Genomic DNA, 23,985 nt, shown 5'->3' with positions numbered 1-23,985 from the left:
AATAAACTTTGCAGATTTGTTCAGATTTGGTCACTATTCTGAGCTTGAGTCTCTGACAAAGTGCTTAAAGATGCACTGCCTGCACCCAACAGGGTGGCTGGACCTTGAAGTGCAGTCACAGAGGCTTCTCGGGACTTGGTTATGTGGTCTCTGAAGTAAGTCTGCAGTGACCCCAGATGTTATTTTTTTTTTCCTTTGGACTAGTTTACAGGTGGATCAGTTGCCTGAATCAGTGCCCCTGTCATTAAGGAAATGCTAGTGCTGGAGCAAGGGAGCAGGGAGCAAGCAGTCAGTCGGGTTTAACGGGAACTGTGGTAAAATCCAAGCAGTGCTCCAGGTCTGTACTTGGTTACAATGACCATGTAACACAAAGCATTGTACAATTTGGGGGAGGCAGGGGAATGAAGAGAGGGTAGGAGGGAAGATCTCCATCTGGCTGTGGGAACTCTGAGGTAGAGCCAGGCCACCCCAGCTTTTTCTCCTGTGCATACCCTGCGTTGTGTGATGAGCTCAGAGCCGTAGCCTCCTGCCCTGTGACGTGCATTTCAGCTATCAGCTGGGTCTGGGGCATTGGATCTGGGATGGAAGGAGAAGCTGTGGTCCGGGTATGGCTGTGAGGAAGAAACACCTCTTCGTGTAGGGGAGAGTGAACAGGAACAAGAGGTGTGTTCCTACAGTGTGCAAAATTGCACTGCTCTGTAGAGCCCGGAGGATTAGTATCAAAGTGGATATAAATTTATTTGGTGCAGAGCAAGATTGAGGGTCTTTGCAGGAAAAAAAAAAAAAAAAAAAAAAAAAAAAAAGATACAGAAGCTGTTACTAAAGCATTTGTGTGTTCAAAACAGACCACTCCATGGAAAACAAACTTTTCCCAACTTGATCCCATCGCCTGTGAGACCTGACATCTCGCTGCCCTGGGCTGAGCCCCGCTCCTTAGGGTGAGCTGTAGGGGATGGATGGGTCGTCCTGCTGAAACCCTGCTCCTCTGGGAGCACCCTGCGGGCGATCCGCCGGCTCAATGCCAGCTCTCCTGGGGAGCCCTTCCTCCCCTCTGTGACAATTACGCTACGAGTGTCCAAGTTAACCCCAAAAACATCCATTTTGGAGGCGGCAGCGCCCGGTGCCGGGCTGGAGGCCGGCCCGCCGCCCGCCCCGCCTCAGCGGCCCTACAAGATGGCGGCGCCCAGGGGCCGCCGGCTCCTGAGGGGCAGGCTCGGAGCCCGCCGCCCGCCGCCGAGCCCCCGCAGGTAGCGGCGGGGCTGCCCGGTGCGGGGACCGCTGAGACCGAGGCTTGGAGGCCGGGGCCGGCCCGTGGAGCTGCCGCTGATCGCCACCTCCCTGCTTTCTCCTCGCAGGCCGCGATAAAGCGCCGAGCGGGTGCAGGGAAGGGGATAAGGATGCCCAGGCAGGCGGCGGTGACGGTGGCTGTGGCGACCCTGCTGGGTGTGGCGGTGGGGGGCCTGGCGCTGTGGAGGGCAGCGCGGCGCCGCAGGGGGACAGCGAGCTGCGGGCAGCCGCGAGGGGACGCGGGCAGGGGGCCGGCAGATGAGGCGCTGCTGAAGGATGAGGCTGAGGCTGAGGATGAGGCTGCCTTCGGCACGCCGCCCGCCTCGTCCCAGGCACACAGGAGCCTCGGTGCGGACATCGTGGTCGTCTCCGAGCAGGAGGAGTGGGAGCGGGTCGAGCCCCTGCTGAAGAAGGAGCTGGAGCAGCGGCCGGTGCTTGGGATCGACTGTGAGTGGGTGAGTGAGCGCTGGGCCTCTCCGCCAGGTTGCAAATCGCAGCCGGGAATCATCGAGGGAGGAGCTGTGCCTCTGCTGGAATGGGCACGGCTCGGCTGGCTATCGAAACCGTGATTATCTATCGTGACACCAGGGAATTATCCACTAGTTTTGATTGTTCTCACGTTTAAGTCTGCTGGCTGTAAGTTTTTAGTTCGCTACTTGCATTTGTTTGCTGAACTTCTGTGATAAATCTAGTTCTAAACGTGCAGTGATAATTATATGGCTAAATAGCACCATATGTTTTATATAGTACCTCTTTTCATGTAGTTTACTAAAATAGTTCAGATTTACAGTATTTTAAGTCCATCTGTGTACCAAAGAGTTTCTTAAAATTAATAAACCAGAAGAGGAGGATAATGCTGATAAGAAGATAGACCTCCGTGGGCATACCAGAAAGCAGCATTCATCTGCTGCTTGTATGTTTGCCTATGTGAGCTCTTGGAACAGACTTTGAGTCATTTATGAAGCTTGTCTTCGCCATCATTTTGGCTGGAAGTTTATTCACCCCACATTCATTGGTACAAGCCGCAGTTAAGCAGTGTGCTATAAACACTTTTGTAGTGCTGACGTGGATTAAGGAATGTGTCTGCTTGCTTCTGCCAGCCCAGCTGTGAGGGGCAAGGGTGAAAGGAGGAAAATTTCTCTTGCAAGGTTGTAGCAAGAAGTAATTGTGGGACAGTAATGCTGTGAAACAAATCACATAATTTGTGCAGGAAAAGCTTTCAATTGCATAGTCTGGTAAGTATTTCCTGTCTTTGGTGGGCTGTTTTACAATTTGGTCCAGCTGCAGTACTGCTAGTAACCCAGCTGTGATTTTTACCTTTATTTCAGGTATCTGTGGAGGGAAAAGCGAATCCTGTATCCCTTCTACAAATGGCTTCTTCCAGTGGCTTCTGTGTTCTCATCCGGTTGCCCAGGCTCGTTGCCAGTGGACAGACTATCCCAAAGACCCTGTTGGACATCATGGCAGATAGTGCTGTATTGAAAGTAGGGGTGGGATGCTGGGAAGATGCTTGCAAGTTACTTCAGGACTATGGTCTTCCAGTCAAAGGGAGCGTGGATCTCCGATATTTAGCCATGAGACAGCGGTAAGCCTCTGAAGACAGAGGCAGCTCTGTTTTTAGTACACCATTTGAGTTTGAAATATCAAAAAGTAATTTGTGTGTGCTGGATGATGTCGGGCAGGTAGGTTTGGTGTTCTTGGGATGGGACACTTTCTTTAGAGCATGGGCAGGCTTGTATTCTGTGGCCTTAAAGGAAATGAAATCATGAATGCTAATTGTGTCAGTTTGTCTTCTCGTGTAATACTTGTAAGGGCTTTTCAGAGTATCTTGCTTTGTCTTGTAAGAAGTCCAGGCACAATGATACAAGACGGTCAGAGAGCTCACAATGTAAACAGATGCTTGAAGACACTGCCTGAAACTATGGGGTAAAAGTGTGAGTGGCACTTAAGTGGAACTGTTAAATTACAGGATTTCTTGAAAAATGGCTAAAAAAAACCAACTAGCTCCAACTTTCTGTTCTAATATCAGTGTTTCCTTTTATAGGTTACAGTTGTGATGCTATTTTCCCATCCTGTTCTTTCTTAAAAAAAAAAAAAAAAGTTTTACTTGGGAATGTTCTTCATATTCAGTATATGTGCATTGTTAGTGACGTGGGGCATGGATTTGGTGACCTGATGGTGCCTTTTTAGCACTGAGGATGGATTCCTCTTGAGTCATTCCTGGCTCTCATGCTCCTCAGAAAATGTCTCCAGGCTTGTTTATTAAGTGGCTGATGAATCCCTGGGGCAGACAGTCCTTCACTCTGTGACAGGCCTCTCTGTTTCAGAAGCAGGTAGTTCAGAGCCTGAGATGTTACCAGCTCCCAGCCTTGCCTGTTTTGCATATTGCAGACACTAGGTAATTACCAAATCTAGGTCGGACATTTTAGTGGAGAGGAGGGTGAGGGCCTGTATGCTGCTTGAGTGGGAGTCGTGCATCAAGTGTGTTGTGTTCTGGCAGAACCAGGTTGTGTGAGGCTGTCTAAATTTGCATGAGTGTTTAGTTTCATTTTTAATATGCCTCTTTTGCTTTCTTTGTTAAAACTGAAGGAAGGATCTACTTCACAACTGCCTTAGCCTTAAGTCCTTAGCTGAAAAAGTACTGAACTGCCCGCTTGACAAGTCTCCTCATATGCGTTGCAGCAACTGGGAGGCAGAAGAACTGACACAACATCAGGTGTGTCTTCCACTTCAACTCTGTGTTTTGGGAAGAAAAGCAAACTTCTTATTAGAGGAGAGGCATTGTAACAGGGAGATCTTGTCCTTCTGTGAGTTCTGCTTCAATAGCTTCTGTGTGACGATGATCTGAAGTCCATTTCAGCCTCTGCCTGAGTTTCCCTCCTTTTCCATGAAGACAATTTTCTGTCATTCTCTCTGGATTCTTGACCCTTGTTTTCCTTTAATCCTGGAAGATCTGTAAGGCCAGATCCCTTGAACCAGCTGTTTGTGCACCCAAAGCCTCACTCGTTTGTTTTCTTTCCTCCAATTTATAGCAGTCAGTGCAATATCAGATAAAGACCCTGGAAACCTTGTTCACCATCTTTAGCCTATCATGGTTTCCCTAATTGCTTGTGTTCTTTAGTCATGCTGCAGATGTCTACAAAATCAGTGACCAGTAGAGGGAGTGACAGGATAAATAATCACATTGGACGGTAGTAGGCATTGTGCCAAAAGTGAACAAGGGAAAACAAATCCAGCTTCTGGTTTTACTGAATCTAGTGTTAAAGACTGATGGTGTTTGGGGGAGTGTTTGCTGCTTGCCAGTATCCCAGTGTCTGTGCTTTTCTGCAGGTTCTCTATGCTGCTAGGGATGCCCAGATCTCAGTGGCTCTGTTCCTCCATTTGCTGGGATTTGCCTGCCTCCCTGCTGTATCTGACGGTGAAAACTCTGCTGCTACTTGGGAAAAAGTACTGAGCAAATGCCAGGGCTTGGTGGATATCCCATTTAGAGGGAGGAGGAGTGGCAGCGCAGGAGAGAAGAGTGGAGAGGCACGCTCCCCTCAGAAAACAAAGAATCGGAAATCTTCTGCGAATGTCCAGTCCTCTGGCAGTCAGCAAGTGAGAGATCCTCGGAGGCAGAAGCGAAAGCCTCTGGGTGTGGGATATTCTGCAAGGTAAGTTTGTGAGCAAATTTTACTCCTTGCACCACAGGTGAAAAAACTTTGATTGATACTTCCTGCTCTACTTATTAGACAAAGAGGACAATAAGAGCTGGGAAGGGACACAGCACCAAACAGTCATGAGAGCCAGATCCTATTTCTGTTTTCCTAGTTCCTCTCTATTGGAAGTAGCAGGGGAACTTGGGTCTGTGCTGCATAATAGATTGAGGGGAGGTCTTCAGTTTTTACCTTCCCTTACAATATGGAGGCTTTAGCTCAAGAGCAGAGGCCCAGCAGGAGCCAGCTGGCTGTCTGGGTGGCATTTCCAAACAGCTGAACCCTGTCTCCTCCAGGGAAAAGGGGGCAGCTGCACAGAGATTGTCCTGTGAGCTGGTGTTCATACTGTGCTGTTCCAGGTCCCTGTGGTCACAGAGATGTCAGGGGACAGCAGACCTGAAAGCTACCAGTACCAGGGGTGAGAGGGATTATGTGAGGTGCCAGGGAGTGCAGGGAGGACTGTCTGTAGCAGCATCAAAGCACTGCGTTTCTCCTTCTGCCAGGGAGGGAGCAGGGAATGGCTCTACTTGGCCCTTGCAGAGGCAACTGTTGCTGGATTCAGGATCCCCAGCCTGCAGGCTCTTCTGTGGGACAAATGCTAAATTATTATGGCCTTTTGCTATTGTGGGTTCATTTGTTTTTAGATAAAACAAGTAGGAGTGATCTCCTTAAGCTCAGCGTAGTGGGAAACACAGAGAACTAGTATGTTTGTTTATGTTTGGGTGCACTCTGATAAAATTAATCACATGGATGTAGGAACTTGAACACCCTCCTGCCCCACCTTCACCTTTATTTGTGAAGAAAAAAAGTCATTTTGGTATTTTTCTCCTCTTTTTTGGCAGTGGAGTTTACAGGATTGGCAGTAGAGTCCTTTGTGTTGTAGTCAATAACATAGATTGCATTAGCAGTCATTAACAATACTGTGTTGTACATAGTAAGTCCCTTCAGATGTATATACTTTAATTTGGAGCCTGTGTCATACAAAACAGAAGGACTATACTTTATGGGAGGATTAAAATTTAAACACAATTGAATTCCAAACTAAACTGATATCTCCCTATGGGTTGCTTGGTTATTTATTTATTGTTTTTAACAATGCTTGATTTCATGAGAGATTTGTAGACCTGCGGTTTCTTGCAGTATCTCCAGCAGTCCAGTTCGGGTAAGGCTGGATGTGATTTCAGAAGTCCTTTTCTATTTTCCTTTCTGTAAGCATGTTTGAATGTTTATTAATTTAGAGTTGGGAAGCACTCATATTATGATGGTGATTGAGCTCAACTGCTGATGTTTGGTGGGAAGAGATCTCCTGTATCATTACAACTTGTTTACTCCCACACCCCCCCACTGACATCAGGAGAGATCATTTTGTTAGATTACATGGCCTGTGAATCAGTCTTTTTAGCTGGTAGAGCTCTGCTGAGTGAATGCTCAGTGAATTGAACGAATACTGAGTGAATTTCCAGTACTCCAAGGGTTGTTTTTTTTTTTTCCTAATGTTGCTCTTGGATGAATGAAATAATCGCTGTTCACACTAAGTTTTAGAAAAGTCATCTTCATAAATCATTACAACGTGGGCTTAGGTAGCTGGTAGCTCATTCTTGAAATGGCTTTGTCTGCAGGCTGATAACAATCCTTCAGCTTGCTTGGAGCTCATCTTCATTCTTGACTTTACATTTATTTTTGTCTAATGTAATTTTTTGGGGGGAAAACCGTTGTCATTAGTGGTATCTCTTGAAAACTGAGATTCAGAGTTAGCACTTCTGTTGGCATCAGGAGAGCAAAGATACCTTACAGTCAGTTCATGAACCTCAGATACATTTTTAGATGTTCTGCTTCCCTTAGCAGCAGCCTGTGCAGTGCTCAGCAGCATAAACTATGTCTTTAAGGGCTCCTCTCCCTCCTGTGATTTGGATGAGGCTGCAGGAGTTGCAGTGTGGAACACATCACTGTAGAGAGCTGTTTTTCTGGCATGTTGTTATAGTTTTTGCAATGTTATCCTTGTTTCACAGAAAATCTCCACTGTATGACAACTGCTTCCTGCACGCACCAGATGGACAGCCCCTGTGCACCTGCGATCGCAAGAAGGCTCAGTGGTATCTGGACAAGGGGATTGGAGGTGAGCACACTAACTTCAACTTGTTTAAATATCAACTTGTTGATATTTAAAATACAGCCTTTTTTCATGTTTCTGAGATAACTGGGCATGATTTTTTGCTATCCTTTCGTACTGAAAATTCTGTTAGGATGTCTACCTTGTTTTAGCATCATTATCCTAGCTTTTAAATACAACACTGTCTTGAATATTCTCTGCTTGCCTGTACTCTTTCAGACCTAGTTAGCACAGACCCGTTTGTTGTGAAGCTGCGGTTTGAGCCTTCAGGACGTCCCGAGTCTCAAGTCGATTATTATCTGACAGTCAAAGAGAACCTGTGTGTTGTATGTGGCAAACGGGAGTCCTACATCCGGTGAGTTGCTTAGTGGGGTAAGAAAAAATTACGTCTAATTTAAAAACAAAAAATAAGACTGAAGTCTGCATCTAGTTCAGCATCCAGAAGCGTGGTTAGTGGGCTGAAATATGTTTGTTCACATCCTAGAAGGTCTGTCACTGTTTGAATGTTCTCTGGTCACGTGTATCTGGGTAAGTTTGACACCGACCAGGTCAGCCTTTCCTCTTACAGAGGGTAGAGAAATTGCCTTGGGTAGAACGTTGTGTTGCAGGTTGAATTACAGGGGGCAGTAGTAGCAAACACATACTGTTCTGATGGCATTCTCTTCTGAAAATAAATATGTTATGCCTTCCAGTACTTAATCCATATATTTTTGGAAGGCTTAGGTGAGCCTGAACTTTATGAGGTTACAAAAGGTGAGCTGTTTGACTTTGCTGCTGTTTAAGTAGCAGGTGTGCTTCTTTAAAAAGAGAAATGTAGAAAACCTGGAGAGAGAAGTACAGATGAGGGATTTCTGAAACTTCTGTGGTGCACTGAGAATCCTGGCACTGCTGATCTTTGTTTTCCTGCACTTTTATTATTAGTTGTACTTTTGTGGGCCAGGAAGAGGAGAAATCAGGGAGTAGCAGCTCCAGGCAGATGTAATGAGCTGTCTCATTTGTCTTCCCCAGGAAGAACATCATTCCTCACGAATACCGAAGACACTTCCCCATCCAGATGAAGGACCACAACTCCCATGATGTACTACTTCTCTGCACATCCTGCCACGCCGTCTCCAATTACTACGACAACCACCTCAAGCAGCAGCTGGCTGAGGAGTTCGGTGCCCCCATTGGCTCCGAGGAGGGTGTGCGCATGCTGGAGGACCCTCTGCGCAGGCAGGTGCGCTCAGGGGCCCGAGCTCTGCTGAATGCAGACAGCCTGCCTGATCCCCGAAGGGCAGAACTTCTGCAAGGCATCAAGGACTTCTTCAACACAGAAGCGGTGACCCCGGAGATGCTCCAGGAAGCAGCTGCTCTGGAAACCAGGTATAACAAGCCCAGCAGTAGATGTAACATTTTAGTTGTTTATGTGAGCACGTAAATTCAACAAAAGGGTGTCTACAAACACAACCTTGGGTAAATATTTATGGAGCAAAATAAAATAAAAACCAGCAGTATTTGCAGAGCCGAGGATCACACATACTGGCTTTTTCCCACTAAGCTTTTTAATGAAAATAAGACCTATTGCTGGATTCCTTGGGATATGATTGTAACTTCCATAAAATCATGGTGTTGAGTTAAGGAATTTCTGAATTTGAGACTAGTAGACATCGGTCTTCACAGGCAAAAAGAGCCCCTAAAACCTCAACTTTATCGCTTGCATAAGCCTGCAGAGTCTGGATTTATAGTACTCATACACTTAACTAGAAAGCAGAGAAAGAAGGTAATTGTGCTGTATCCTAAGGCTCTAAGCAGACAGTCATACCCTGGACTTCTTATTGTGCACTTGTTTATCCTCTTTTCCCCTCGTGCTGGGAGTGGTCTGTGGGTTGCAGCACTTGTTTTCCTCTCTTTTCATTTCTCTTCCAGCAATCTCCTTCTGTTCTTGCTCATCCCTCTTCCCCTTTACTATTTGCTGCTTCCTTTTGAAGGATGGATCGGGGAGAGAGACTGAAAGACAATCATACCAGAAGTCTCCTGTCTTTAAGTCTCCCCAAATACCTGTTCTTAACTAGTATCTGATCTTTGTCTGCATGAAGACAGTATTTTCTCCTTGTTAAGCTTGTTTTTGCTTGTGATGTTCCTATGTAACATCTCAGTGCCTATCCAGGCAGGGAATCCAATGGCAGGGTCAGGGCCCTGGAATATCGTGTGGTTCTTGCCCTGAGAAATTTGCAGTCTGTCTCCTGAGGAGCTTGTAATGGGCCTTGAGAGCTTTATTTAGTATTGTTATAAAATAAATTCACTCAACTCATTTCAAAGAAGCCAGCTTTCCGGTGTAGCTGTGTTCCAGAAAGCAGCCTGGCCTTGAAGCAAGCCTTAGAAGTTTCTCTTCCAGCTCCCCTCCTGGTTAGCTTGCACCATGTGGCTGTAATTAAACTGCACAACTGAAATCATCTTCAGTGCCTTGCTGTTTCTTGCAGACAGGTCTGGAGTCTGACAGTGGGCTTGTGTGAAAATAAACTCTGCTTTTGTCCTGGCAGGATCTGCAATGAGAGCTACATGCCACACGGACTGAAGGTGGTGCAGTGCTTTGCCAAAGGAGGCCTGCGCTCCCTGATGCAGTTGGAGAGACGCTGGCGGCAGCACTTCTTGGACAGCATGCAGCCCAAATACCTCCCAGAGCAGTGGTCCGTGGACCATAACCACACAAAGCTGATCCGAAAGTACGGGGAGGATCTTCAGATCGAGCTGTCATGAAAGTCACTTCCTGGACTCTAGATAGGATGTAATGGACATACGTAACTGAAGGTGGAAGGACTGTTTTTATTTCTGTTTCTCCACTAACACCTGAGCCTGGGTTTGTGAACAGGCAGCAGTGGGTCAGCCAGATTTGGCATTTATAAGGAGTTAAATCCAACTTGAATTTTATCAGGTGGTTTGGAATCTTTAATCCTAGACTCACTGATTAGTTCAGTGCAAGAGCGATATACTAAGGGAATTATCCTTCTCTAGTTGACTGTTGGGAGTTATTTTCTACCCCCGGGATGTCTGGTGCCTCCAGGCCATCTCTTTTAACACAGAGCACAATATGTTCGAGTTTCCAGGTTTTCTGAGAGATGTATATATACACCTTGGCTGCACCTCAAGAATCTCCTGATAAAAATCTTTCTTTGCTTTCAGTGCAGTTGTACTCACACGAGTTCTTCTCAGAGAAGACTACCCACTAGAGAGATTCCTTATTTGGAAGTAGCAAAGAATTTACCTTTATTTTTATTTTTCTTTTCGGATTCTGAGCTGTATCGGCATTCCAGATAGGCCTCACTGTCCTGGTGCTTGAGGATAAGATCGGCATTGTGGCAGTGACAATGTCAGGTTTTGTAAACAGCTTCCAGCGGCTCAGAGTCTGTTTACAAAAAAAAATAAAAAGAGATTTACCAATTCTGCTTGTTTATCCTGAGTAGCTCTCAGCAGGTACCTTTTCACATCAGAGTGAAATGCGGCCAGGTGTCTTAAAAGGGATGAGAAGAAACAAATTTTATTAAAAACCAGCATCTTTTAAGAGGTCAGATCATGTGTGGCAGGAAACTGGAAAATCTGGTGTTCTGTTCCTGGATTTGACTTGTGTGGTGGTGAGCAGGTCATACTCTCTCCATGCCTGTCTCTAAAATGGGACTAATAATACTTACCTATCTCACAAGGGTGTTGTGAGGATTGATTAATTAAGATTTTTGTAAAATGCTTTAAAAACATGAGCCAGCGTGTGCTAATTATTATTGTTGTTTTTAAAATTGTGCTGCTGTCTTGACTTTTCATAAATAGACATGTTTTTTGCCTGGTGTTAGACCCTAGCTAAAATACAACTTTTAAAAAGTACATATCCATTTCTGTGAAATCACTTTTGATGATTTTGATTGCATGAGATGACTGTGCTTCTCCTGAATGAAACTATGCTCAACTTCTATAAGCCTCTGCGGAGAAGTTTTGGTAAGACTCTTACCATGCTTCACGCTGCTGTGTGTAGCACAGTTGACCCATATTTCATAATAACTTTTGGGCAGAATGCTATTGGGCTTGCTGTGATTGTGGTGGAAAGTCTCCTCTATCAGATTATTTGAGAAATTTCCCAGGCCAGGGGTTGAAAAACGCGTTTGTAGCAGAGCCTGTTTGAGATGCGTAGGAGCCATGGAGAAATTGTGTGTTAATGTCATCCCAGAGGAGCTGCAGAAGCAGTCCGATCAAAAGGAATCAAAGGTTTGTGATAAATAGTACTTATCACTGAGCCACAAACAAGACCATTTTCATTATAAGGGCAATTTTATGTCTTTCTTGCACCATTGACAGGTCTTGACAAAAACTGATGAAGCCGATGTGTTCTGTCACTGTGCTCTTTCACACAGCTGATTGTAATCTCAGCAAGAACCTCCTGTCTACAGCAGGAGCTTGGATGTAACTACTTCTTGCCAAAGCATTTTGAGCATGTGTTCAGGTGGTGTTATCTCCTGTCTTTATAGCAGGGCAGTGTGGTGAGAGCTCTTTGCATGGTTCTGAAAACCCTTTTCAGCCATCAGGAGTACAAACTGTCCCTCTCACTTCTTTGCTCTGTTTTTCTCCCTTTGTTCTGATGCATGAACTCCTGATAAAGCTGTCCTTGTTTACAGGAACCCATAGGTACAAACAGGGCCGTTGTCTTTTCTGTCTACTGAGAAAAGAAAATGATGTTGAGAAAGGAATTAGACTAAGGGTCCTAAGGAGTTGGTGGTATCGCTAAAGAAGTTTTTTTTTTTTGGTCAAATCACTTGTTTAGAAATAGGAGTTTGCAAGGAAAACTTCCTTCATAAGTATTTTCTTAGCTAATATTCTTCATTGTTATTTGAAAGATAGCCTTAACTTGCATGATTTTAAGTCAACCTGAAAGAGGGGGGGAAATGCTATATTTATTGTGTAGAAATTAATTATTTTTATATGATTGTGATTTAAAATGTTTTTGCCTTTTAATAGAATATGCTTGCTTTTTCTGTTCAATAGGTCTTGCGTATGGTTATCAGGAACACTTGCTGGTTTACAGGGTAGTAGCAGTTCTACGGGCAGGGTCAGAATGTACTGATTACTTGCATTACTCTCAGAGTACACTGCTTCCTCCTTGTAGAGTTGCTTGGGCTCTGGAATGTACAGTGGTCAGAGGAAGAGCAAAACCAGCCTACAGATTAAAAATCTACATATGTCTTCATTGTTACATTCAGTAAAAATCTGCTCTTTTACCAGACTTAACCATCAGTCAAGCTCTTTTTTTCCTTTTTTGCATGCCTGTTTTTTCTCTTATGTCTCTGTGTCTCACTCTGTCCTTGTGAGTCCATCATCTGGATTTCCTTTGCCAGTGCCTTTCCCGGCTGACCTCCCAGGTACCAGGATACTGTACTTCTCAGCAATGTAATGGCAAGTTTGCTCAGGAAGAATTGAGTTGTTCTGAGGTGGATTCAGGTACTGTCCTTGCCCTGATTATGTTGGTCAGTCGTGTTGGCTGCCTCTTTTAAAATAAATCTTAGGTTTGGCTCAACCTGAGGACTCACCTAGGTTGCCACTAGCATCTTACCTATGGTAGGACTCTCCTGCAATAAACAGTGCATCCAGGCTTTCAGTGGAGGGAGAGAATTCCTGTGCCTCTCTGTGGGCTGGCTTTCACAAGGGGTTTTTCTTTCAGTCACTTGTCACTTCGTGCTTGTGAGTTTGCCTGAGGTACACTGCCAGAGATGGGGAGAGAATGTTTCCTTTTCACCTGGCACTTGCTGCTACCTGCCTCAGAGCAATTTGTGCAGGTTAGTGGGGAGCATCCTCCAGTTGCTGTGGTCCTCAAAACCTGCCTTGGGTTATGAATTCCCTGCAGCTTTTGCCTCAATCCTTTCAATTTCAGGCATTTTGTCCTTGTGAACTGGATGTGCTTGGGGTGCTCTCAGATTCCCTCTGTTCCATGTGAGACCTGAGGAAGGCTTGAAAGAAAGTCAGGTTTTATTCTGGCAAAGCAAAGAGTTAAGGACAGTCAGCCTGCAGTCCTCTTTCCCTTGTTCTTACAGCTGCACAGGCTTACACAAGAAATTTTGCCACTCCAGAGGATAATGACAAAATAACTTCAATTTTTGTAATGCTGCTGTGAAGCCTTGAGGTAAGAATTTTTTGCTGCCCTAGCAGCTGTGGTTTACTCAGTACTTTTCTAAGAATATGACTGGGCTTGTGTTTCCAGAGATGCTCCTCTGGAGCTGAAGCAACAACAGCACTGGTAGTATGTTAGCTAGCCTTCCTGCATGGGATATAAACTGACTTCTGCCCTCCCAAACACTACACTTTGCATTTTTCTTGGCTTTGCAGCAATTTTGGCATGATTATATGGTGCACCAAGTACCGGGTGAGCAGAATTTTCGATAGTCTGGTGGTTGAGATGCAGCGAGTGCTGCACTTGTGAACAGACCACACGTGACACGTTAATTATTCTGTAGGCAGATGTGGCATTTGGAGTGCCTTGATTTCCCTCCTTTGACAGTCTTTAAAGGTCTCAGCTGTCACATCCCATGACCGACAGGGACTGAAGACCACGTACCCCTGTGGGCTTCTTGCATTTGGTGCTCCTTAATGCCAGGGATGTGAAGCTATCTTCCTGTTGCATTGCTCTTGCTCTGGCTCCCTAGGGAGTATCTGAATTCTGCACTGTCTGTAACAGTTTTTGTTTTATTGTGTCATTCCCCACCACCACCACCCGTGAAAAGTACCTCAGTGCCCAGGTCCTGTGCCTAGGTGCCTTTGGGGAGCTGGGACCTTTGCACATGCAGAGGGAGCCTCTCTAATGAGGAGTCACCACCAGCCCTCACCACTGTGCAGTGTGATTTACAGACACCTCCATTCTGAACCAGTAGGTCAGTTTCCATCACTTACTCTTTGGTCACCTCCTCCTTTCACGTTGTTTTGGAGAAGGGGGGAGGCAATTTAAGATGAGCGCAAAGACAGCATCCTGCTTCCTCTGGGAGCTTTTAGGGGAGCCACAGTTTGCCCTCTTGTATTAGCCCAGCATCAATATAATTTTTTTACATGCTTTTACAGGTAGGGAGGGTAATGCTGTAGAGCCAACATGGTGAAGTTTACTAAGGAAAAATAACAATAAAAAATCAGCCAAATAAGCACACGTGGGACGTAATTCTCTGTATTCAGAACAGGCTTTTCTTTCGCTGTGAATTGCACCATGAACTGCAAGCAGCTGTGGCAAGGATTTTCTGCACCAAGGTTAGTGCTGCACCCTCACTTCCCACTTAACCATCACCGTGCTCATTTCTGCCTTGAATTAGGCAGTGTGATACTACCCAGTGTTTCAGCAGTGCTGGTCGCCAGGAAACAGAGCAAAACCATCTTTCTTTTATTATTTTTTTGCAAAGGGACTGGATTAGTCCAGTTCTGGAGATGGAGGAAGAAAAGAGGAGTGAAAACAAAAAATAGGACTGGGGCTTTTACTGTAAAATAGAGATGTCATCTTCAGATAATAAGAAACCATTTCCTTGTACAGGAAAAACTCTAGCTTCAGCTATAGATGGTACAAAATATGGCTTCTATCTTTCTTTGCTTAAAAATGGAAAGATTGTGTAGTGATGGAGGAGCACAAGAGAGAAGACATTTATATATCTCAGCATGAATGAGACAAGTCTGGGAAAAAGGTAGTAGTAGGCAGCTGCCTGACTTGCAGGCTTAAGAGAAAAACTGCATCCCCAAGCCCCCTCCACAAAAATGCATTTCTCTAAGAAGCTGTTTTGCATTGTGTGCTCTGTAGGGATCTGACATGTATCTCTAATCACATTGATTAACGGCAATGTGCTTTCTGATTGATCATCCTTTGTAAAATGTTGAACGGTACTTTGCATCAGCTGAGATCTGTCAATTGCTCTTCATCTTTTCCTTTGTGCCCCAACTCTATCCAGGATGTTTAGTAATAAATAAAAACAGAGAGACTCCGACTGCTGGTGGCAAGCTGTGAAAATGAGAGTGGGACCTCCTTTAAATGCGCTGTGGATTAAAAAAAAAAAACAAAAAACAAACAAAAAAACACATTATCTTTACTTGTATAGCAATGGCTATGGAAAACCCAAATCAGAGCTATAAGTTTGTGCATATAGTTTTATGTCAGATTTTTGCCATTTGGATAATGTTTTCCACATGTTTTACAAGCGTTACACCCACTTCTTCCCCCCTCTGGTTCTCCTGTGATATATGGCTAGCAATTCTAGATGTTATTCAGCTGCACATTTCATAGCGCTTTGCAGATGTCTTAAAGACCGGCTCCATTTTACAGATATTTTCCCGCAGGAAAAATATCTCCTCACTAGGAAGAGAGTCAGCCCAGGAAATAAGATTAGAACTTAAGAAATCCTTACAGAGCCCTGGAAAATATCAGATTAGACTGCCTGTCTCTTGACAAATTGCCTTTGGAGGAGAAAGCTGCTGTAAATCAAACATGCCTTGTGCGTGTTCTGTGCAGGATAGGCATAGGTGACAACCACTAGATGGTGCTGAGTATTAGACCCTCAGAAATACCCTAGTATCTTTTTTCTCTGCCTTGGAAGTTAGATTAAGAATCCTAATACCCACTAGGCGTTAAGTTGCTAGGTTTGCAGCTTGCATTGAAATACTGGAGGGTGCTCTTGCAGTGCAGAAGTTCTGCTGCAACCACAAAGGAGCCGAGGTAAGTACAGGGAGATAGATGGAAGAGCTGATGTCTCCAACCATGCTTTAAAAACCACCAAAAAGGTGTGTTATCTTTATTTTGCTCACCTGAAATAGTCACAAAAAAAAAAAAGGGTTCTGCTAGCCAGCATCCTTTGGTTGGACGTATTTCAGTGCCAGCGGTGGCTAGTCAGAGGGTTTATAGTAAAAGCTAACTTCTCGGGGGGACTGCATTGGAGGACAAGGAAGAGAAATTACTGCAGCTAGCAGGTTTGCGCTTGAGTAATGACCTCAAACAGCTTTTCTTTGCCTGTACCTTGGAGGGAGAGGAGCCAAGGGTAGCCCAGGTGGGTGCTTTTGCTTGGAAGCTGCCACTTGGAAGCTCTGGAAGGTGAGTCTTGTGCTCTGCAGGGGACACCAGCACAGAAATCTGGCTTCTGAGCACAGCCCAGAAGAACTGAACTCAGGGGCAATAAAGAACTAAGGGACAAGGAGACAAATCAGAAGATTGTGATGAAGGGGAAGGGTGTTTCCTGGTCAGCTTTCTAGTCTACTCTAGCTAGGACAGCAGGTTATGGCCTTAAATGTCAACAAAAGGGAGATTTGGGCTGGTAAGGAGGAAAAGCTTCCTTATGGCGTGCATTGCTTCTTGACAGAGGTCCCATCTCTTCCTCATAAGTGCTCTGAGTGGCTCCCCAGCTGCAAGCCATCTGTACTGCCCCTGTCTGTACTGACAAACCCGGAGGTGATGAAAATATTCCAGCTAGCTCCGTGCACGGCCATTCTGCTCCCATGCTCGCTGCGTGCCCTGCAGTCACCAGCTGCCAAGACAGACACGCAGCTCTCCTCTGTGAACTGCTCTAATTAATGTGTGCCTCTTCTGGATTTTTATAGCTCTAAAAAAGTAGCTGTGAGCAGGATCTTGTGTCAGAGGGAGGTTTAATATCGCTGCTGTGCAGCTGGCCATTGCTACCGCTGAGGACGTGACCTTGGCACGTGTTCCCTCCCCTTAGCTCTTCTCACTGTGTTTTAGCACCACACTTTGCTCTTCCAGACAAATGCTTAAAAAAAAAAAAAGACCCATGAGCCAATTTTTTTTTAAAGTAACTTAGTAGCTTTCCAGAAATCCCTGTTCCCTTGAGAAGAAATACAAAAACCACCCTTCCAGCCCTGAACAAACTTTCTCTTGCTAAATATTTGCTCTTTTCTTAAATCTCAGAACTTTATTTAGGGGATGGAGTCAGTAACTTCGCTAGCCTTATTCTTCTATAAATCCCTGTTGTTTTGTGTTTGTTTGTTTTTACTGGGAAATTAAATGGAACTGCTGTACAAGGAAACAAATTGTGCTGGAATAAAGATGGGAACACAGTAAAGCCAGGATGATAATCCCACTGCTATCCTTACAGGACTATACTTTTGTCTTGAACAGATACAAAGGGAAAAGCCTGGAAAAACAAAATCAGCTTGGAGCAAAGGGAGATCCCAAAAGCAGTGGGGTGTGGTGTACAAGGCAAAATTAAATAAATAAAAATTAAAATAAAAAGAGGCACAAAGGAAAAAATACCCCCAAATGATCCCTGAGGACAAGGATGAGGATGTCAGAGTTGCTGTGCAGGACTGAAGCCAAAGTCCAGTTAGTTCAGGATAATTTATCTGGCCATAGCAGTCAGCAGTGAGAACTTGGTTCTCTCTAGATAGTTTGTTTTTCACACTTGATATTTTCAGGGACGACTGAGAAAAATTGAGTGATATTTCTTGTGTTAGTTTGAGAGGAGCTAGGGAGAGGTGTTTTGTTTTAGCAAGTCTCCTATCACCAAGAAATGTGATAGCCAACTCTTTGCAGATTCAAGATGAATGGTCTTGGCAAAAGGATGCGAATGCAGCTTCAGAAATAGGGGAAAAACCTATGTTAGTGTTTAACGTAGAACAGCCTGTGCTGGTATTTAACGTAGAAGCCCACTTTTCTACTCCATAATACAGGAGTACGGGATGCTCGTCTGCAGACCGCACAGCTCCTGGGTCCAGCACCTCATTTAAAGCAGCAGCAGGAGGGCTGGCAGGGTGCCCCATGCTCGGGGGTGGCCTGGGCTTGCTTGGCTGCAAGACCTCCTGTAGAGAGGGACAGCCGGTGAGTTAATGGAGCACTCTGCAAGGAAGAACTTCTGGGTCTTTGCATGGGTTGTTCTTTGAGGAGCTCTGTTTTCTATAACTCGATGGAGAGCCCTTTGGGAAGGTAGACGGTAATTGCAAGGAGGCAGACGAATGGATGTCATCTGTTCAGGCTTGACGAACACCGTGGCCGTGTATTTAGCAGTGAAGTGCTTCAATGTCAATGGTCCTTACTAGCTGTGGCTGTTAATGCCCGCCGAGGTGTGTGAAGTGACTCATTCGCTGCGCTGCTCCAGGCCATCTGAAGAGGACCCTCTGGACCCATCTTTGTCTGCTGACGACAACCAGAAATTTAGACCTTGCTTACATGCTGTTAATTATTATTTTGATTGGGGGTGGATTTTTTGATGTTGTTTTTTTTTTTTTTTGTTTGTTTGTTTCTTTATCTAACTGAAATTTGATTTGTTGCTGTCAAGGGGGGAGTGTACAAAGGCCTGTTATGTGGTTATAGCTTATTCCCCTGGCAGTGCAGTGCTATAAACACCTCAAATCCAGAAGCTGTGTCCATCCTGAGAGAGTTGTACTGGTTTATTGCTGTCAGTATATTAAAGCAGTAGTGCTTGTGTATCAACAAGCTTCTCTTTCTTTTAACAGTGAAAACATACAGTGAGTAAATACTTTTTTTTTTCTCTCTCTCTTCTGAGAATAAATCTGCGTCCCTGCCCTGAGCTCCTGGCTAGGTGCATTTATGCCCTGCTAGCAGCATGGACCTGCTGTAGCCCAGCAGACTTGGACAAAGGAGCCTGCAGATGAGCCAGGCATTGGAGTGCCCCCAGAAAATTATGGAAGGCTGTTTGAGAACCGAGGCCCTCTGCCTCAGGAGTGAAGGAGCAGGAGAACAGTCCTGAGGAGCTGAGCTCCTGTTTCTCACTGTACCCACCACTGACCTCACGATTTCACCTTTTGCTCCTATTCCCCATTGCTTTCACACCAAGGAGACCTGAAACGTACACAATGAATGTCAGAAATGTGTCACTGCTCCATCAGATGGCTCCCTAGGGAAATCCTGTGCTTTCAAGCTGCCATAAAGCTCAGGTGTCTCATTTCTGACACCTCAAATCCCGAAAGAGTAGCTGAACTCATGTCTCCGCAGGTGGGGCTGTGGTAGGGCATTGCACCTGAAGTGCAGCAGTAAAAGTCTTGGAAAAAAGGGTTCCCACCTGCAGCACCGTAGCTTGGGGTGGGGGAAAGAGCACACAAAAAAGCATGAGATTGGGGTATTTTACTGAGAACAAGTGCTGAACAGGACTTTCAGAACCACATCTGAACGCTCTTCAGAGAGGGGGAGAAAGCGCTTCCCTTCAGGCATGTCTGTGTCCCACTTCGTTTCTCACCATCCATCAACTCTCTTCTGAATCCTGCTCGAAGCTGTGAATGCTTCACTTCAGTAAGCCCAAAGCAAAGCCTGATGTGTGGGCCGAGGACAAGGAATGACAAAACCAGTGGAAGCACAAAACCAGAAGTATCAGGACACCCTTCCAAACTTAGAGGCACTGCCTGCAGCACACGTACTGACTTCTGCCCAGTCTAGGGACAAAAGCTGGGCACCTGAACAAATGTGAAGAGTCAGTCTCAGGCCAGCCCGTGAAGGCAGTGCCAGGTCACTGGTTCCAATATTTTATTAGTGAAAGAAATGTCTGAGCCAAAAATGAACCACAGGTTTTGTCGTTTATGCTGCAGTGGGCTGTGGCCTAACCCTGAGTGGAGATTTGGGTGGGCCTCAGCTCATGACGAATGGGCAAAGGCCTAACAGTGTGATGCCATCACAGATCATTTCTCTTGCAGATGATTTAAAAGAAACTCAGATTTAGATAGATGTGATCTAATTCAGAGCCCAGAGCTTTCTCCCTCCTCCTGCTGACCCCTGTGGTGTGGAGCGGCCATGTGAGGAGCGGCCTCCTGCCTCTACCTCGCCAGGCCTCGGACACCCAGCGGGGGGACGCCTGCCCTGCCCCTCAGGCACAACATCCCTCCTCCAAGTGCTCTCTCTGTCAGCTCCCCCTCAGGCTCCGGGAGGCTGGGCTTTCATTTCCAGATCTGCCAGACGTGTTTCACTGCGATGCCCATTGGTCATTCTCCGCTTTCTGTCTCAGACCTTTCATTTTCCACTTTCTCGCGTCATAAAAAGCTGTCAGCCTTTCTTTATTTAGTGACAGCGTTAAATTTCTGCTAGTGAACAGAGTACAGTGCCCTTCCTTGCTCTTTTTTATAATCCAGGTGCAAGGAAGGACCTGGAGTAGCAGAAAGCAGAAGGAGGGAGATGGGACAAAGCGGAGCGTTTGCTTCACCTTGTCCATTAAGGACTGGGGTTTTACATTTCTGAGCATGGTTGCTTCCTTCTGGCTTGTTCAGCAAACCTCCATCCTTTCCCATCTGTTTCTTTTTATCCAGGTCTCTCTTCCTCGCAGTGTTTTTTGCCCCCCTGTGTCTGGTGGACGCACAGGATGCTGAAGGAAAGCCCTGTGTTTCTGGTAGGGTGTCACTATTGCTCCACAGGCCGCAGAGGTTGCCTGGGATGGATTTGTCCCACAGCTGTCATAGCATTTTCCATTTCATCACAGTGTGAGCTGGTCCCAGGTCTGCTAAGGCCCCCTCCAGATTCAGGTGAATCGTAAGGATTTAGGAGCAGTGATGAGATCAGGAGAAGAGCCATGCCAAGTAGGGCTCACATTAAACTTGTGCATGGGATGTGATGACAGGACTGGAACAGTAGGGGTAGGGCTGCCTGCAGATGAATTATGTAGCCCACACTGGACACAGCTGGCTGAGCTTCTGCTCGTTGGCAAGTGCACATCCATGGGAGGAGGGCTGCTGCTCTCCCACACCAGTGGCTCACTGAGACAAGCCCTGAGGTTTACCCATCTCCCCACATCCCTTCTGTGGAGGAAGTTTTGACTCTTTGAAATCCTCTTTCTGCCTTCACATCTGACCCCTGCCTCTCCTCACTCCCACACCCAGCCCCTGCAGTGCCCTGGGGAGCTCATCCCAGCCTTGGTGTATTTGCTCATCTGCAAGGAAAAGAAGAGTTACGGATGGAGGGTTGAGCAGCTCACTTTTCAATTTACAGATACTTTTTTTTTGTAAAGCTCCTAAAACCCAACTAGTAACAGTGTTTCTGAGAAACAAAACAAATCTCCTTTCTCATCCTTCAGAAATGTACATGTTTCATTTTTTCTCCCACTTTTCCCATGTCTCCTTTTTGACAAACATTGTTATTTATATCCCCTAAGAATGAGAAGCAGTTTTTCCCTCACAAGTATCAGAGAGGCTTTAGTCTCAGGCCGTTCCTTGAGATGCAGTTAGCTGCAGCATGTTCTCTCCCAGCCGGGATGTCTGAGATGTGGATCTTCTCCTTGGTTCCCCTGTTCAGGGCAGAGTTTAATGAAATTAGATCTGTGCTCTTGTACTACCAACCATGCTAAATCTGAATCTTGGTTTCGCTCCAAACACTGGAAATAAAATAAATGCCCTGGGGGGTGACACAAAGAGAGGGACAGCTGGAAAACCCAGGCTTGGGAAGTAAATTTTAAAGTCAGGCTTCAAAGTTTAATTTCAGGGATGTGGTGAGAGTGGTCTCAGGTGGGCCAGAGCTGGGAGAGTGGAACCACTGCCCAAATCTCCCAGTGCAACGAGGCTATTTGCACAACAGCCTTCAGAGATGAATGAGGATGTGATGTTTGGAGAGCAGGAGAGATAAAATAAAATAAAAAATAAAGCGGATAAAATCTGTTTTATCCTAGATTATGTTTCTTGGGATGCAGAGATCTCTGAGGGCTGGAAATCTGTCAAAGCAAACCCGTCCTTCAGAGCTTGGCAGAGACCAAACAGCCCTACAAGATGCAGCTGTCCTCTTTGGCCACAGCTGCCTCTCATTGAGCTCCTCCCTGCACCAAATGATAAAGGCAAGTGGAGGCTGCTTTCTATGCTCCATGTGTTCCTTCTGGAGTATTTCTCTTGTGCTAATGGTGCAGTTTCTCAGGTCTTTGTGCTCACTGGTCCCTGCCTAGCTGCCCTGGGGACACTGTTGGGATGAGCTGCGTCCCATCCATGGAAGGAGTGGGCATGGGGCTACTGCTCAGCCAGGCAGAGTCACAGGGTGTGTTTGTGGTGCTGTGTCAATGGGGTCTGAGCTTGAAGAAGGGCAGAGCTGGGCTATGGAGCGTAAATGTTGGTAACATGCTGATGAGTGGTGGTGTGCCTCCCAGGAGGCTGAGGCTGCACACATCTCTACATGGGGATGTAAAACCTGGGAATAGGGGGCTATCAGTATGGTTATTTTGGTCTTTGTAGGCTTCACTGTGCTAAAATAACACGTAAGTGTTCTCCAGTATTCCATCAAGCAGTATGATTGCGATTGTTGCACACAGCCTTTTTCATCCTCTCTCCACGGAGCAAAGTATGTTGCAGTGCATGCGCTTAGAGAGGAGCTGCATGCACCAGTGATCATATATATTTTCTGGAGATGGCACATTTCTTTAATCTTGCTGTGACCTTCAAACAGAAATGGTCAGGTTTGTGATGGCTTTTAGCTCCTGTGGGAGAGATTTTCCTTGTCTTCAGCTAGCAGCAGAGGATGCGGTGTCTGCTGGAAGCTCAGATTAGATTTAGGAACTAATCTGAGTGTGTGAAACACGTGTGCACGTGCTTATGCTCGTGTGTTGATGTATCTCTGCATCTAAAAAAGCTGCACTGATGTGCTGAGCATCTCTGTAGACATGCAGGCTTTCAAATGAAATAGTATTGCTTCTGTTCACAGTGGCTTAAGCAGTTCCTCCCATTTCTCACTCCTTTTTCTGGCTGCTGTGCTCCTGCAGTGACAGCTCTTTATTGCCAAGCCTCGCATTCAGGTATTGGAGATAATTACGAGTGAAAATGAGGGGTCATTTTTTAAACAGTGGAATTTCTTTCTCTGTAATTCTTGTTCCTCTCTTCTACATGAGAGTGGGGGAGGTCATTTTGTTCAGCACTTATAAAGCACTCTTCTCTTTAGGGGGAAAAACATTTGTCCTAAAATGTGAATTTCTAAAGAATGTGAATCTGACTTTCCGTGTTAATGTTGCAAAGAAATTTCTATTAGGTAGCCTTATTGTATCATACAGGCTATAAAAATGGCTTCCTAATGGTCAGGCACCTTGCCTGTAAAGGGGAAACAAAGTCTGAGATACCTCAGTTTGGGGAAGGGGAGGCTGGCTGAGTGGACAAAACCATGAAGGCAGCAGTGAAGGACACAGTGAAGCGTTGGACCTTGCAGACACTACTAACAGATTATAGGTTTATATTATAACAGGTTATAGGCTGTAGGTCCATGAACAGATCCTAGTGGGAACAACAAGACCAAATGCTACTCTTTTAGCCCAGTCCTTTGGGATGTTTTGTAATAGGTATCCCCTAGCATCAGGGTATTGTCTTGGTGAGGCTGGCTCCTCAGACACCAGTGTTGGGGAGCTTCAGAGGAAATTTGCCCTCATGTTTGCACTTTCTAATCTTTTTTTTTTTTTTTTTTTTTTTTCCATGTGAGACCTTATCTGGAAATCAGAGAGCCTCATGTGCCTTCCATGGGATTTGGACAGGGCCAAGTGCTCTCAGAGCCTCGCGGTGTCTGTCTCAGGCTGCTGCCAGGGAGGTTGTGGACCTGTGCTGAGACCCTGCTGCCTGCAGTGAGGTGGCTGCTGCCAGTGCTCCTGGCAAAACGAATGAGAAGTTCTCTACACAGCTGGGTAAGGTGCTGGTGGATGCTTCACATGCAGCCTCTGCTGTCCCACCACTGGCAGGGCCTTGAGGGGCACCTGGGCAGGGGCTGGATCACCCAACTTGTGCTGGGCAGAGCTGTCATTGCTGAGAGCTTCTGCACAACAGCTGGACCTGTGTGATCCCAGCACGAGGGGTCTCTGTGCTGGAAGACTTCATATAGTTCACGAGAAGACGTCAGCTCAGCTTCTGTGAAAGCTTCAGCTTGGCAGTTTTCCTTGGCTGTGGTTCCACTGAGGCTGTGATTTCAATAAATATCCCAGAAATCCCTTACTTCTGCCTTCCCGTGAGCTACGATGT

The 23,985-nt window shown here is 45.8% G+C and overlaps 1 protein-coding gene across 1 annotated transcript; it reads left to right on the top strand.

The window, feature by feature from the left end:
* The first annotated feature begins 1,101 nt into the window (after positions 1–1,101).
* On the top strand, positions 1,102–10,947 carry EXD2 (exonuclease 3'-5' domain containing 2). The gene is made up of 9 exons (XM_068684169.1): positions 1,102–1,247; positions 1,356–1,742; positions 2,616–2,872; positions 3,877–4,003; positions 4,618–4,940; positions 6,992–7,098; positions 7,312–7,447; positions 8,101–8,457; positions 9,615–10,947. Exons 2-9 carry the CDS (start codon positions 1,398–1,400, stop codon positions 9,829–9,831), a joined length of 1,869 nt encoding a protein of 622 aa, XP_068540270.1. The 5' UTR covers positions 1,102–1,247; positions 1,356–1,397; the 3' UTR covers positions 9,832–10,947.
* The last annotated feature ends 13,038 nt before the right edge of the window (positions 10,948–23,985 follow it).

The sequence above is a fragment of the Anas acuta genome, chromosome 5 (genome assembly GCF_963932015.1).
Source record: "Anas acuta chromosome 5, bAnaAcu1.1, whole genome shotgun sequence".
Classification (NCBI taxonomy): Eukaryota; Metazoa; Chordata; class Aves; order Anseriformes; family Anatidae; genus Anas; species Anas acuta.
The sequence above is the reverse complement of the archived record's forward strand: the minus strand, read 5'-3'. Positions and strand labels throughout refer to the sequence as shown.